The sequence below is a fragment of the Phasianus colchicus genome, chromosome 16, assembly GCF_987193195.1.
Source record: "Phasianus colchicus chromosome 16, bPhaCol1.hap1.1, whole genome shotgun sequence".
NCBI classification, from domain to species: Eukaryota; Metazoa; Chordata; class Aves; order Galliformes; family Phasianidae; genus Phasianus; species Phasianus colchicus.
In genome coordinates, this window is record NC_143451.1 from 13,580,561 (window position 1) to 13,595,003 (window position 14,443).

At 43.4% G+C, this 14,443-nt stretch overlaps 1 protein-coding gene across 14 annotated transcripts in view; it reads left to right on the plus strand.

Annotated features, from left to right (window-relative positions):
• MAD1L1 (mitotic arrest deficient 1 like 1) overlaps positions 1 to 14,443 on the plus strand; it is a 322,269-nt gene that overhangs the window by 164,845 nt on the left and 142,981 nt on the right. For all 14 annotated transcript variants that reach the window (XR_016471691.1, XR_016471690.1, XM_090151560.1 and 11 more), the window contains exons 14-15: positions 2,475 to 2,563; positions 10,873 to 10,963. Coding sequence is in view for 12 of the 14 variants with exons in the window: in XM_090151560.1 (XP_090007686.1) it covers positions 2,475 to 2,563; positions 10,873 to 10,963 (180 nt within the window). In the remaining 2 variants the exon portion in view is untranslated. The remainder of the gene's footprint in view (positions 1 to 2,474; positions 2,564 to 10,872; positions 10,964 to 14,443) is intronic.

Below are 14,443 nucleotides of genomic sequence, written 5' to 3' on the forward strand. Positions count from 1 at the left end.
ATATTCTATGTGAGATTGGCAGGCAGGGACATTTTCCTTGCTGAAACCCCAATAACTGAAAGAAACAAGCAACAGGGTGTTTGTTTTGTTTTTTAAATGAAATATTTAATACCTTAGCTGTTTTACGCCTTTCTTTCTTTTTTTTTGTAAAAGATGAGATTTTAATGTCAATGAGATTTTAATGTCAATAATTCGTAATGGCACAAAGTTGTGCCTTGATCTGAACCTGAGACTCTCCAGCAGCTCCAATCAGTGCCGTGCAGCACTGCCCCACTGGGGCTGGTTGGTGCCACGATGCTCGCGCTGTGCCCACCTCTCCCAGGGGCATCAGATTTACAGCCCACTAGTGTTGGTGCATGAGAATTTGGAGGGCACAGAAATGGCTTCAAACACCATTACAGGCCCTGTGCCCTTCCCTCCTTGCTCTGACAAACCCAGCAGAATCTCACTGTGCCGCTACAGAGCGTTACCTGGCACGGATTTGTCACTGCTCTATCTCAAGCAAGATGTGCACTGATGATTTCACTGCAGCACTCACTTCAGCATGTGTGCATTCGCTCTCCCTTCTCCCTTTTCCATTTGCACTCCATTTCTCCTCTCTGTGCAGCAAACACAGGTGACCCCTTCTCACAGCAGCAGCATCTTGTTGGCCCTTCCCCTCCACCCCCCTTCTACCCGCAAGCCAGCAGTGATTTATCTGCTTGTGTTGGTGAGCAGGTGGCTCTTGGACTCAAGGCTGAGCCTGCTTAGAATGTGATAAATAACATATTTACCAGCCCTTCCATCTTCAAATGCAGTCCGAAAGCAGCAGAAAATTCGAATAGCAGACACATCCAGCCTTCAGCAGATGTGGGAACCAAGAGATATGATGAGTTCTTCCCTGCTAGAAGCAGGGTGGAATTGAGGGCTGCTCCTCATGCTGGTACCTTTTATTCACATTCCTGAACTATCTGGAGCGCTTGCTTTATCCGCAGCCATCTGTGATGGGCTGAGCTGGGAGAGATAAGCTCAGTAATCAGAAAATTGAAGGAAGCATTTCTGGCTGTGATAATCTTATCAGGCAGCTAATATACATTAACATTTGTACAGCTTGATGATGCAGGTGGGCCTTGCTTTATTTTTTCTTTTTCAGGATGCCTTTTGACAGGGAAGGGAGAATGCAGGGATTTGGGGTGCCAGAGAGAAATTTAGCCAAAAACTCAGCTCTACCTGCTCCAGTGCTCCAATGCTATGCCCTTGGAAATGGGAGGGAGAGTAATGCAGCCATCCCCTTTCTGCCCTTTCTTGCTAACAGTGCTGCCATGTTCTGTCTGCCTTTCCTGGCAAATATGGAAGGGCAAAGAGGCAATGTGTCAGGATTTCAGTTCTGGCTGAGTAGTAGTTGTGAAACTGGGGAATTTCTATTAACTTGCTTCTGTTGCACAAAGTTCATCTTTCCAATGTGATTTTTCTCTACCAGTCCAATCAGTGCCGTTCAAGGGAATTATTTCTCTGATATTGAGCTGTCTGTGGTCATAAGTTCTGCATCGCTAATTAGGGCTGAACTGCTATTGTTTTTCTTCTGTGTGGCAAAAATACAGTGTTTGTCCATGGATTTATGAGAGGAATTAGTTATCAGCTGCAAAAGACAGAGGACAAGGAGGTCCAAACTCTGCATGAGGAGATCTAAGCTGGGAGAGGGTGCTGGAATAGAAGCTGCGTGTCCTCTAAGTACTTTTTCTACTTACAGTTTGTGGTAAGTTGCTTTCTGAGAGGTCTAGGAACAAGTAATGTAATCATCTGTGCCTTGTCTTGATAGGTGGGTTAGGGGTACAGTCAGAGAACATGGGGATGGTTGAGTCTGGGTAAGAAGTTTTCATGTTTGTGAATTTTGAAGTATTTTCTTGCCGGTTCTTCCCAAACAAGTGCAAAGGCAGAAAGTCTCTTAATTGCTTCTTTGTTCCACCAGACCTACCTGAGCAGCTTGAGCTAGAAATGTATATTGGAAAGTGCTGGTAATATTCCCCTGTGTCTTCCATTCAGTGTGTGTGTGTCAGCCTTGTCCTGGATGAGACAGCATAATCCTGTGGTTTGTTTCTTTATGGGAGGAATTGATGCTAAATGAGGTTGAACTGTCAATACTTAATCTTGGGTGCCAGATAGCTCCTAATAGCACACTAATAATTTTCTGCATCCAATTATGCATTAGGGATGGGTTGGGGGAAGTCTCTAAAAAAGAAACAGGAGCTCAATGTAGAAAACAATCAACTTTTTGTGCCTCATCTGCCTCAGAGAAAACGTTGGGAAAAGGCAAAAGGGAGCGTGGAGTGGAGAAGGATTAACTGAGGTTGTGGCATTCAACGCATGAGTTGTCAGTATCCTGAGAGGGGTCTGACCTGTGCAAGATGTTATGGTTCCTTCCTCCTTCCTTTGCTCTCCTCACGTCTCCATTTCCCCATTAGCACTGAGGAACTCATACCTCTTCTCTTTTGCAGCTGGAGGTGGAGATGAAGGTCCTGAAGTCTCGAGAGAGCACCGCAGAGCAGAGTACCTTCATCACCAAGGAGGAGGTTGATGCACTCAGGTGAGCAAAGCAAGGGGAAAGCTGGAAGGTTCAGCAGCTTTCAGAGGGACTAAGGAGAAGGAAAAGCCCAGGCTAGTTTCACTGTCTGCTAATGTTACTGCTGTCCTATGGTGGAGCACCAGATAAGAGACCTCATCATGCTACGCTGCCATGCTATGTATGCAGGCACTCTTACTCAGGGAGGAGCCAACTAACCTTGATTAGAACGTGTTTTCCTTGTATTTCTGAAGTGGTATTTCTTTTCCTGAGCATACTTTTTTACTTCCCTGCCTGTTCTTATGGACATAAGAAAGCTGTGAAGCATTAGCAGAAAGCCTCAGCCCCTGATTTTTCCTGCATTTACATCTTTACAAGCTTTATTTTTTTAATCTTTTGAGAGTCTGCTGGCTCTTCTCTTTTAATATATTTGGGGTCTCTTGCACTCATAAGACTGGCTTCATAAGACTGGCTCCTGCATTGCTATTCCCTTTATTCCTTCCCTGTGGAAAGAGCACTGCTGTTTTTTTCTTATTTTGACCAAATCTGGACTGTAAACATAGGGTCTGTTGGCATGTATGTAAAGAGGTTTAGAATTGAGCTTTTGTAATACTGATGTGCATGTAGCACTGGAGATAAAAGAGGGATGTTTCCCCTGGTGCATTGCTGCAGATGGCTGAGGGGTACCTGTTGTTATTCAGTGAAAGAGAAGTTACAAAACAGCATTTCAGCAGAGGATACACAAGCATTAACAAAAGCTACAGGGAAGCTAGACAACCTTTCCATGTATTTATTAAAGCATTTACAGCTTCCATTCCAAACCAGGTGACACAATAAATACTGAGCATAGAAAAGTTCATCTGTTTCTGAATGTTTAATAAAGTTCCTTTTATTTAAGCTGAGCAAATCAGATCTTGACAGGAGGAGTTTTTTATTCTCAGCTGATGTAAGACTTTGGCTGGAGTTTCACTTCTTAATTCTTTTATATTTTCAGCTCCATCACTATAAAGTGTTACTGCCTCTTAGGACTGAAAGTGGGTTTTTGCAGCAAGCAGAATCTTGCAGAAAGCAGAAATTACTGTCCTGCGTGTTATGACTTTGCTCTTGTGCCTTGCCTCTGGAGCTTGTTTTACGGCTTTGAAAGCCCAGTTCCATAGCAGAGGGAAGGTATTGGAAAATAACACATGTTCGGCTAAGCTCTTCCAATACGTTTTAAGGCTATAAACCTAATCACAGGACTCACTCCTGGAGTATAGTTCCCTCAAGGTGGTGTAATAGTTCTGAAGACCCAAGGCATACATCTCCCTTTTTTAATTTCATCATGCATGTGAGTTCTGGTAGAAGATAATATGCTCTAACTTGCCTTTTTCAACAGAGTAAACCTGTCTCCATCTACTTTTGCTTACTGCGGATGTTTATTTGACCTGAGCTCATTCAACTTTTCCCTTTGAGGTGCAGCAGACCCTCTGAAACCTGATGTTTATGCTGTTGCAGAAGTATTCAGCACCTCTGCAGCAACATTAAACCCATAGTTCCTGATTAATTTTATGCCTCTCTATCAGTGAAGCCAGCATCCTGTTTGCTGTCTTCTGGGAGCTGAAGGTTTTCAGAATGTTTCTAAAGCAACTCCTCGGTCTCTCCCTCCCTGGGCTGGTATGGGCTGCAGCACCTTTCATGGAGGGAGACGTTCAGTCTCTTTGTTTCCCCCTCCAAGACTCATTACTCAGTGTTTATCTTCACTGAACAGCATTTTTTGCCATCTATTAATGGAGCAGCTTCAGGGACAGCGTGCGTAGGGGGGAGCAGCCGGATTGCCACGTGGTCTGGGACCGCTCCGTACTGCTGGAGGCTCTTGGCACAGAGAATGGAGATGTCTGGCTTTGTTCTGAATTAAAATCTATTTCCCGAGCAGGCACAAGTGGAACTCACAATTACCCACTCATTATGGCGTTGTGGTGTTAGAGTGTGCTCATGGGTAGCCCTCAAGCCCTCTAGGTCATGTTTTTCACTCTCTCCTTTTGTTTTAAAAGAATTTCTTTGATGCTAATCTCATCTCTCTTCTCCTTTCATGAAATTGTGTCAAAGCCTCCTCACAAAGTATGACAGAAAGACAAGCCTATTCCCAGTAAAGCCATTAATGATGTGGAGCTATTTTCCAGTCCTGAGCCGTACACTGAAGGCTGTTTAATCAAAGCAGCTGAGCTTCTGGACTGGTTTCGCAGTGATATTTTGTCTTGCCTTTCCCAGTTCAGTGCCGTGTGCTCCTGGGGCTACGGGTGCACAGAGACCACAGTCCCTGGATCTCATTCCGTGCTGTTTTTTGCTTTTGCTTTTTACTGAATTGCATTTAGTTGTTACAGTAGACGAGCTGATTTAAATACTTGTCCCCGGCCTTGATGCTAGTCATTTAGCTACAAAGCTGTTCTAAAAAGCAGGCATTTGTTTGTTTTTAATCACTCTTTTCACTGCTCAGCTCTTGGTTTCTAACAGTAAATGACTGAAAAAATGTTCTCTTTTAGCTGGAGCAGTCCTTGCTCACAAGCTGGTAAGCCATTGCTTGCTCTTTTTTCCATGTTTTGGCTACCATTGCAGCTTTGCTCTTTTCACACTCAGACGCTCCATCCAGCAGCACACATGCTTCTCTGCACTGTAGGACAAACTCTGAATAAAACCTTTTTGCTTATGGTCCCAGACTTGAGCAGTCAAAGGTTCAGCATTATTTTGTGCATTTTCTGTGCACTGGACGTGAACCTGGGCCAAGCTTGCTCTTCACAGAAGAGGCTCCTTGTCAAAGCAGCACACGGTAACTCGCTGTCTTCCCCCCACGTTGGGGTTCAGGAATGATTCTCGGTGATCCATGGCAGAGCCCTTCATGTGACACAGGATGAGCCCCCTGTGTGCAGTGGAGACCGACTGAGTAGCTGTGATGGAAGAACAGAAACACTTCAGAGGAGAAGATCGCTATGCACAAGGATTGGGTCTGCTGTGCATGCCCACCTGCTGTGCCATCGGGCCACAAGTGTTTACTCAGTTTTATGTAGCTGCTAAGTTGGAGCTGGCAACATGAGCTCCACTGCTTCTTGTTTCATCTACAGACTGTTGCCAGAAATTAGTTCTGGCAGAAAATGGGGAAGAAGAGTACAAACTTTGCAAATTGGTTGGTGGGGAAAGAAATCCCATAGCTTATGACAGAGCTATTTCCATTTCTGTAGTTTACTGTGTTCTTTGAAAGCTCATTAACCTACAGTACGATGTGTCTGCTCTTCTGGACTGGGCCCAGCCACTTCAGTTAGCTGCTGTCATGAAGGAACGTGAAAAATAGAGGAAAACCAGGAGAAGCCAGCAAGAAGAGTCTGCAGAGCAGGGCTGTGAGCTTCAGGCGTTTCCATATACACCCTGTGGTTGGGAGCTAACTTCTGAAAACAAAAGGAGAGGCATAAAGGGGAAAAAAAAAATCCATATTAATTCTTTGAATCTGTATTCACCTCTTGTGAGTGAATGAGAGCTTTTAAAAATATACTTTTGTTTCATTTTTTCTTTAGTATGGAAAGTAAATTTTCAGCAAGAGGCTTGAAAGACTTCATCAGTTTTTCCTCCTGCTCTGGAGAACAAAGTGCTCTTTCGTCAGACCTTTTATAACTTTAAATGTGAAACTCTCTCCCAGCATCATTGTTTCTGAAGAGACCATAAAAGCCAGTGCTAATGCTGTCATTCTTCACACTTCTTGCTGCTCCCTCTGAAATTCCATTTGTTTATATTCTGCAGATCTTACGAAAGGAAAAAGTGGTCAAATTGTTGAGTTCGTGTACTGTGGGGTATAGCAAAGCACAGAGCATTTAGGCATTAACACCTTTTAGGGAGAAGATGATAGCTGTGCGGGAACTAATATTTCAGAACTTATAAATAAAAGAAATCTATTAAAAAAAAAAAAAAAACCAAAAAACTTCACCGAAGACTTAAGCAGCAACAGCTGAAGGACCTTTTCAGCTGGAACAAATCTGAACTTTTTCACTCTGCTGTCAAACTACAGCCCCAGTAAATCCTAAATGTTTTCTGTGGATATAGTGACTGGGTAGAGTTACAGTAATTCAAAAGAAATTCGTGTTCTTGCCAATGCCTATTAGTCACACTTGCTGGAATTCTGTCTGCTCTGCTCCTAACACCATCTCAATGCCATCTGGATCCCTTAATAGCGCCTTCCCAACACATACATTTTCTGCTCCATTCAGTAGTTTCTTGTTCAGCAATAGCATTTCCACATGGCCATGGCCTCTTCACAGATGGGGCCTCTGTGAGACATGTCCTCATTGGTGATACCCATGCTACTTTACAGGCAATCGTGTACCACATCTATGAACATTAAAAGCAAATAAAGATGATGGAGGAGTGACAGTGGTGAGTAGGCAGTGGTCAGCACCTGGGCTGAATGGGATGTTTGGAAGTGCGTGGATGCTGTTGAGAAATTCTGAAGCTTACCTTCTTTTTCTTTCCATTTTTTTTTTAATTTTTTGCTTCTTCCTAAAATGAACAGCCTGGCCTTTCTCTCCAGCAGCTATTGCTCAACACCTGAGCGCACTGCAGGCAGACTGAACACACAGGATGTGGTATCTCCTGATTCTCTCACAAGTGTCGTTTCAGTAGACGTGAAGCTGCAGCATGTTTTTTTGTGTTCAATCTTCTAATCTGGGACAGAGAAACGTGCAGTGGAGGCAATATAAAGCACAATTTTGGGGAAGGGGGAAAATCTACAAGTCTGAGCAAATGCCAGCTTATCAGTATTCTCACACTAAATTTGATCTTGCAAAAGGCTGAGGAGATGGCTGCCTTTGGAACCTTTGCTTCTAGGTTATCTGCATTTCATGCAGGAAAAGTCTTCCAGAAATATGATGAGATCTTTCTCACAATTTAGATATTTTCAAGAGAATAAGTTGGTAAATTTTACAAATATTGATCTGGATGATTTTCCCCGTATCCCTAAAGTTGAGAACGGTGTCAGTATTTTGGAAAGTAACTGATGTTTCTTCCTCCCTTATGCCACAAGGCTGCTTTTAAAACGAGCACTGGCATTCATTCTTGGACGGACATTCAGTTGATAGATGGTTATGCTGTACCCCGGTGTTTCTGTACTCCACATTGTGCTCTTCTCACATGGATGTATCTTGGATTGTTCTGCCTACCTGGAAGTAACTCCCAGGTGTAACAAGTGGAGGCATGCAAATTGGTGATAAAATAGCATCACTGATCTTCCTGCAGACGTCCCTGGACAAGAGAGCATGTGAGGTGCATGCAGACTAAGGCTGCCTGCACTGATGCTGGAGCATCCAGAAGCAGTGTGTGGTTGGCCCTGTACCTGAATGCACTTAAAAGAAAAACTCTGGTGCCGAGCATGTAAATATTTTTCAATATTTAACTGCTGTATCTTAACCACCAGCTGCAAATGCTTCGCTGTGTTTATATATAGATAGGATCTCCCTTGCTTCTCTCTCTTTGCCACTGGGGAGTGTTCCCCAGGGCTTGTAAAGCAAAGCTAGAACAGCACAAACTGTTTCCTAACGGCTCTTAATGCTTTCCCACTGCAGATCCAGGACACTTAACAGCGTTAAAAATAGGTTAGAAGAGGGCTAAGTTGCGAAAGCACTGGTGAGTCCTGAAAACCTCCCCAGCACAAAGAGGTTCCAGCAGTGTTCCCAGCCCTCCTGGAGCTTTGGCTCCTCAGGTGAGCAGGGCTGAGCTGTGCTGTGAGGCAGCCCGATGCCTGCCTGGGCGGATGCAAAGGGCAGGAAGGAATGAACCCATCTTAAAATTGCAGGGGAAATATTTAGAAATGTAACTGCTCGAAGCCTTCCCTTGTCACACCTTGCTTGTCCCGCAGGTCCTTCGCAAATGTTTTCTGGTGATGGCTGTGAATGGTTTTTAGATAAGGGCCTGAGCTCTGTGCAGAGTGATGTGCAGGCAGGCAGCAGCAGCACCACAGCTTGTCTGGGGGCTGGATGGGGAAAATTTGTTCTAAATAAAACGTCAGCCTGTGCAGTATGGAGAAGGCACTGATGGGAGTCCTGTGCCTGCCTCTCACCTTTCAGGAGCTGCTTTGCTGTTCTTCCTCACAGAAGGGTGTTGCAGTTCTCGTGCTCTGCTCAGCAATCCATTTAGATGCACACCATTAACAGCATTAATTCCATTTTTTAATTTCCATTTTTTCCGACCTTTTCAGTCTCCCGCTCCTTCAGCATCTTCCAGCCCTGCGAGCTTAGCATCTCTTCTGGAAATTATTGATGATCTTTTTGAATGGCCTCGATGATGCTAAAAGCTGTTCATCTGTGTCTTAGAAGCGTCCAAGAGAGAAAACGATGATCCTTTATAATATCTGAAAATTACCAGCAGGGGTCAGGCTTACAAATAATTTAAGCAATTGAAGCTGCATATTTATAACGGAGACATTTCTGTGCTGAACGTGTAGATCAGCTGGCTTCTGAGGAAGGGTTTGTAGCGTTTCCCTCTCCTGCCCTGTTTCTAGGGGAGATGATTCCTCACTTGTACCTGAAATTTCTGTTGCACAGCTTCTGGGTGATGGCAGATGGACATATTGTTTATTGTCACGGTGCAAAGATTTTCAGCTTAATTTAGATAATTTAAAAGTGCGTGTTATCAAGCAAGATAATTAATTTAAAAAAATTACTCTGGAAAAACATTCTCTGAAAATTGGACTCAGGGATCAATGTTAATATGTATTAAATGCACGTTTAATCACTAGAAGTTGAAATGAGGAAGCTGGATTCTCACAGTGTTGAAGTTCACGTACTCTGTGCTGAAATGCAAACAAAAATGTTATATTGAACGTTTTATAATAATTTCTCCTGCATAACAAGTTTAATAGAGCTTTCTGAAGAACTGAACAACCATTTGGCTAAAGCTGATATTGTTGATACAACATATTTGACCTTTCAAAAAGCTCTGAGACAAAGGTCTCAAAGAAACTTGAGTGGAATAAGAAAGAAGGTTTTCTGTTGGATTAATAAGAATTAAGCCCCGCAGAGGGTTGGCCGTCCCACTCTACTGTCTGCACTGGTGGCCATTTCTGGATGCCCCTGCACGTGTGGCAAAGCTACTGGGGAACCTTGTCAGAAGGCTCTCCTAACTTCTAATGTAATGTCTCTAGGATTTTCTGGCTCAGAAATAATATCTTTATGATTTGTAAAGCTTGATACGTTTTTCTTCCATTAATTCGTGTCGTGCAAAGTTAAAAGATGGAAAATCAAAGAATAAATGTTCACTGGGTTTTCCATGAGATCCTAGAATGCTTTGTGTTGAGAATTTTCCAGCACAAAGAAGCTTGTGAGTAGTGAGGAGACAGTTTGAGGTAATATGAAATGATGCCACTTCTCAGGCTGCTGATAGTTCAGAAGGATCTTATACTTCTCGATAAAATGGGACATGAAGTTGAATGTCAATAAATGTAAAACCCATGCACATAAGAAAAAACACCTTTACTTTTACTTGTGGAATAGAGGGCCCCAAACGAGCTGTTATTGCTCAAGAAAGTGATACTACATTACTGTGAACAGTGTTCTGAAAATGTTAAGTAAGTTCAGAAGACAAATAGAATGCTAGGATTTAGAAGCTGGGAAGAAAACAGCCTCACAGTACTGAACACATCAGAGTGCTGTTTGTAGCTCTAGCTCTTCTCATAGCAAGAAGTCCGTGTAAAACTGGGGAACAGCAAGGATGGGCAATAACAATGGGCAGAAATATGGAAAGCCTTTAATGTGGGGAAAGAGTAAAGTGAGATTCTTCAGGAAGTGATGGGGGAGATCTGTAAAGTAGTTCAGAGAGGGGGGGATGGGACAATTATTCACAACTTCTCATAGCAGAACTAACAGGCGCTCAGTGAAATAATCACATGTGAAATATAAAACAAAATGAACTAATTTTTCATACAGCACATAATTAAATTTTGGAACTTACTGCCAAGGAGCGTTGCAAAGGCCAAAAGTATAAATCAGATCAAAAAGAGATGTGACACATGCGTGGAGATTTCAGCTGTTGGTGGTTATTGAACATGATCATCTTGACTCATTCTCTGGTTCAGGAAGTAGCTAGGTTGAATTTGCCTTCTGTTCAAGTTGTGTGTTTTGACAAAATACTTCTGGAATTTAATTTTAATCATGCAAACTTGGATCTTTTAATTGTAAGTCTGAACTATCCCAGTAGTGTAGCTTTGTGATACTGAATACAGGAATCATCTGCCACTGTATGTGATTTCATTTTGTAACGTGACCATTTGTGGATGGACTGGGCAAGGACACAGTGTTGACTGTCTTTCCTCTCCCCTCCAGGCTGAAGATTGAGGAGCTGGAAGCTGAACGCAGCAAGCTGGAAGAGCAGAACAGATCTCTGGAAATGAAACTGGAGAAGCTAACTATGCAGGTAGGAAAATTGGAAGTTCAGTGTGGCTGGAAAGCATGCTACCTTCCATTCATTGTAGCTGTTCTAACAACTGTGCCAGATTGAACCGTTCAAGTTTATTTCCCTCAGTTTGTGCAGTGTGTTTTTAGGAAGACTGTGCAAACTGCACCAATGTACCTTTACCTGTGTGTCTTGGAATCCTGTTGGTGTTGGATCTAGTCACACAAGTGCAGTTGTCTTTTTCAATATGTCTAGAACCTCTTCTTTTTCTTCACAAAAGCCTTAAAAGCTGCTCCATGTTAAATACCACCATTGCCTTAAGTCATCAGCTCACAGCTTCAAGCAGCAGCTTATACACAGGGCTAAATAGTAGGGAGTTGTGCAAATTGGAAATCCATGCGTGCTGAAGATTCCACTGCTGTTCCCAGGGATGGAAATGGAGACCACCAGTTTGTGACCTCATTAGGTATCAGTTTTTCAAGCCCATAAGTATGAGTGCTGTTGAAAAGGTGAGATAACGATATCACCAGAGCACAGTCAGTGAAAGGCAGGAGGTATGGAGTCTGAAGGATGAAAAGAAGTGTTTGTTTTGCTGTGCTACTGTGGGTGTTTTGCCTTTTGATGAAGTAGGTGCTGTTCTGTATGGCAGAAGGTGTTCAGGTTTTCATTCTGGCTAGGCCAGTGAAGTCTCACCTTCCCCGAAGGGAGGGCAAGGGAGCCTGCAGCAGTCGAGTGACTGCCTGTCCAGACTGCTCTCATGCTGGTAACAGCTTTCCTGTGCAGGGAAAGGGGAATGGGAGTCACTTCCAGCTTTTATAGCATTTTCTGTCAAAAGGTGCTGGAAAGAACAAGAACCTGAGTGTGTTTGTTTAATCAAAGCCCATCCTGCTATAAACAGTGTTATCTCTCCCTGCTGTTCTCTCTGATATGCTGAATAACTCAGCATTGTAGCATTTCATTCTCTTAATTTTTCTTTCTTTCTCTCTTTTTTTCCCCTGTTTTTGTGTAAATTGGTTCATGGTAAAAAACTTGTAGTTTTGAAATTACTCACATTTCAGACAGATCATTGATTTTATCCTGACACCCATTAGAGGCGAATCAAATTTTTTTTATTACCAATTTTTAGAGACAGGGGAAGTGACAGCTTTGATAAAGCAGGGAGCTAAGAGCTGCTGAGCATCTCTACTGAGCCATGTTTAGTGTGAAACCTGTCACTTGGTTCTCCTTTAATTGGGTTTCAGTCATCAGGAGATGAAAGCTTTGGGCTGGTGTTTGGATGCTCAGGTCTCCAAAATACATAGCAGCAGCTTTGGTTTTGGTGTAGGTTACAATGCACTCAAGTCACATGTAATCTACCACTGTTGTCTTACAGTAGCTGTTGGCTTTCCAGGGAGGCCTGACCAGAGGAATTCCCCTTTTTCTTCTTGATGTCAGGAGATGTTCTGCTTTATTTGCTGAAGCTGCTTGTAAGATACTGCAGGGGAACAGTTAGCAAACAGCTCGAACTGGTGATTGAGCACCTGGCGAGGGATCGTGGGTCAATTGTTTGCAGCTGTGCTCTCCAGGTGGCCAGAAGGGCTGCAGCCCCCCTGGGCTCATAAAAAGGCCAGCCATAGGAGGGGGAGCATCTCTTGGACCTGCGCTGCTTTTTGGGAAGGGGTGCTGTGTGTCTGGAGAGACCCTTTCCCAGTTGGGTGAGTTTGATTCTTCTTTCTTCATATGGCTATTAATCCATCTACTAATGCTTTGTTTGGTGTCACCAAGTACGTCTGTTAGAAGCACTTCTGCTTCTTTGTGAAGAGAATCTTCTGCTTCTTTGTGAAGAGAATGGATGCCAAAGCATCAAGTTTTTAAGGCTTCCTTTCAAAGTGGAAGGATCTGAAGCCTTCAGCATGGTTTTGCTAATTGTCTGCTTTCTGGTCGGTCATTAGTGGACATTAACATCAACTGCCATTTCAATAGCTGGGCTTTTATGGTATAAAAATGAAGTGATTGTGGTTATAGACTGAGAACAAGATGCTCTTCTTTTTCTTGGCTTCCCACTTGTATCTGAGAGGTGGTTGCCAAAAGCAGCAGCTTCAGAGGAGTGGAGAAGAGAACAGGAATATGTAAACCAAATGCTCAAGTGTCAGCAGTGATCAGTATGTGCCTACCTGAATGGTGAAGATCTCAGAACTCCTTAGAGAAGAAAGCATCAGTGTTCCCATTTATTTTTTTCAGTTACTTGGAGCATAAAATATGTTGGTAAGCCAAGCTTAGAGAGATCCCCAAGTCTTTTTTGGGAGGCTGTGCTCGATCCTTTCTTCTATCAGTGCTGAGAAAATACACTGAAAAATATTATCATACACTCAGATAAGGTCACTGAGATTTTCTAAGTTTGATATGTTTTTTTATTCTCATCTCTGTAAGAAATGTAGTGGAAATGCTAAGTCATGGCCTGAACCACTGATTGAACACCTGGTGGGAAGGCAGGGCCAGCCCAGGGGGCTCAGGTGCATGCAATGCAATGCAGCTGTGTGACCAGCAGGGAGGAGCCAGGATCCAGCCCTCATGTAAGGGTTTGCAGTGGAGGTGAGGGGATCTTACTGGAGATCCCTGCCAACATGAGGCCTTTTGAAGGTAAGCAGCTTCTTTTCTTTATTTTGTGCCCATGGCTGTTGCATTTGAGCAAACCCTCACTTGCTGCAGCCTGGGACCTTGCTGCTCTGCTCTCCTTGCTGTGCTTTCTGTTGCATTATGCCACCAAACTAAATAAAGGTGTAAGAGCTGGGGGTGACATTAAGCAAAGTAGAAAGAAGATGATTCCTGACAAATCTTTGTAGTTCCTTTTTAAAAAAAATAAAACCTCCAACTTCTTGGAACTGTATCTGCTGAATGAAAGATGCATGAGAGGGATGTATTGAGGTTGTGAATTTGGAAGAGATGGGATTTAGAACCAGGGCTTTGAATGCATTACACTGGGCTGAAGTCTGAGCTCACAAAGCCACGTGTGGTGAATGAAATCTGAGGATACACCTAATGTTTTTCTAGACAGAAACATCAGGGCTTGACTCTATTGATGTGTGGGGATGAAAGGCGGCTGCAGAAATATTTGCTGCCTTGTTACATCCCTCTGTGTCTCAGGGCAAAAAGCACGTGGCTTTTGCTCATCTCCACTTTGGCTGCTGGTAGCTGTAGGCTGTTCTGTGACCTGCAGGGCTGGACACACCACCCAGAGGGCATGTGGAAATACACTTCTGCATCAGATAGGTGTATGATTCACACTTCTGGAGCCCAGTGTTAGCAAATAAAGAAACCGAACTACTGATAGCTGTCTGCAGCTGCGTATATAACATCCGGCATCTCTTTGTATTCTTTGCTTGTGTGGGGACAACTTGAATTATGGCTGAAGGCACTCTCCACCTCCACACACCCCCTCTTCCGAAACCCTTGGCTCTTGACACCGGACTGCGGGCTGCATTGATTTTCCTTCACTGGTATAAAGACTTTAGCATGGATATT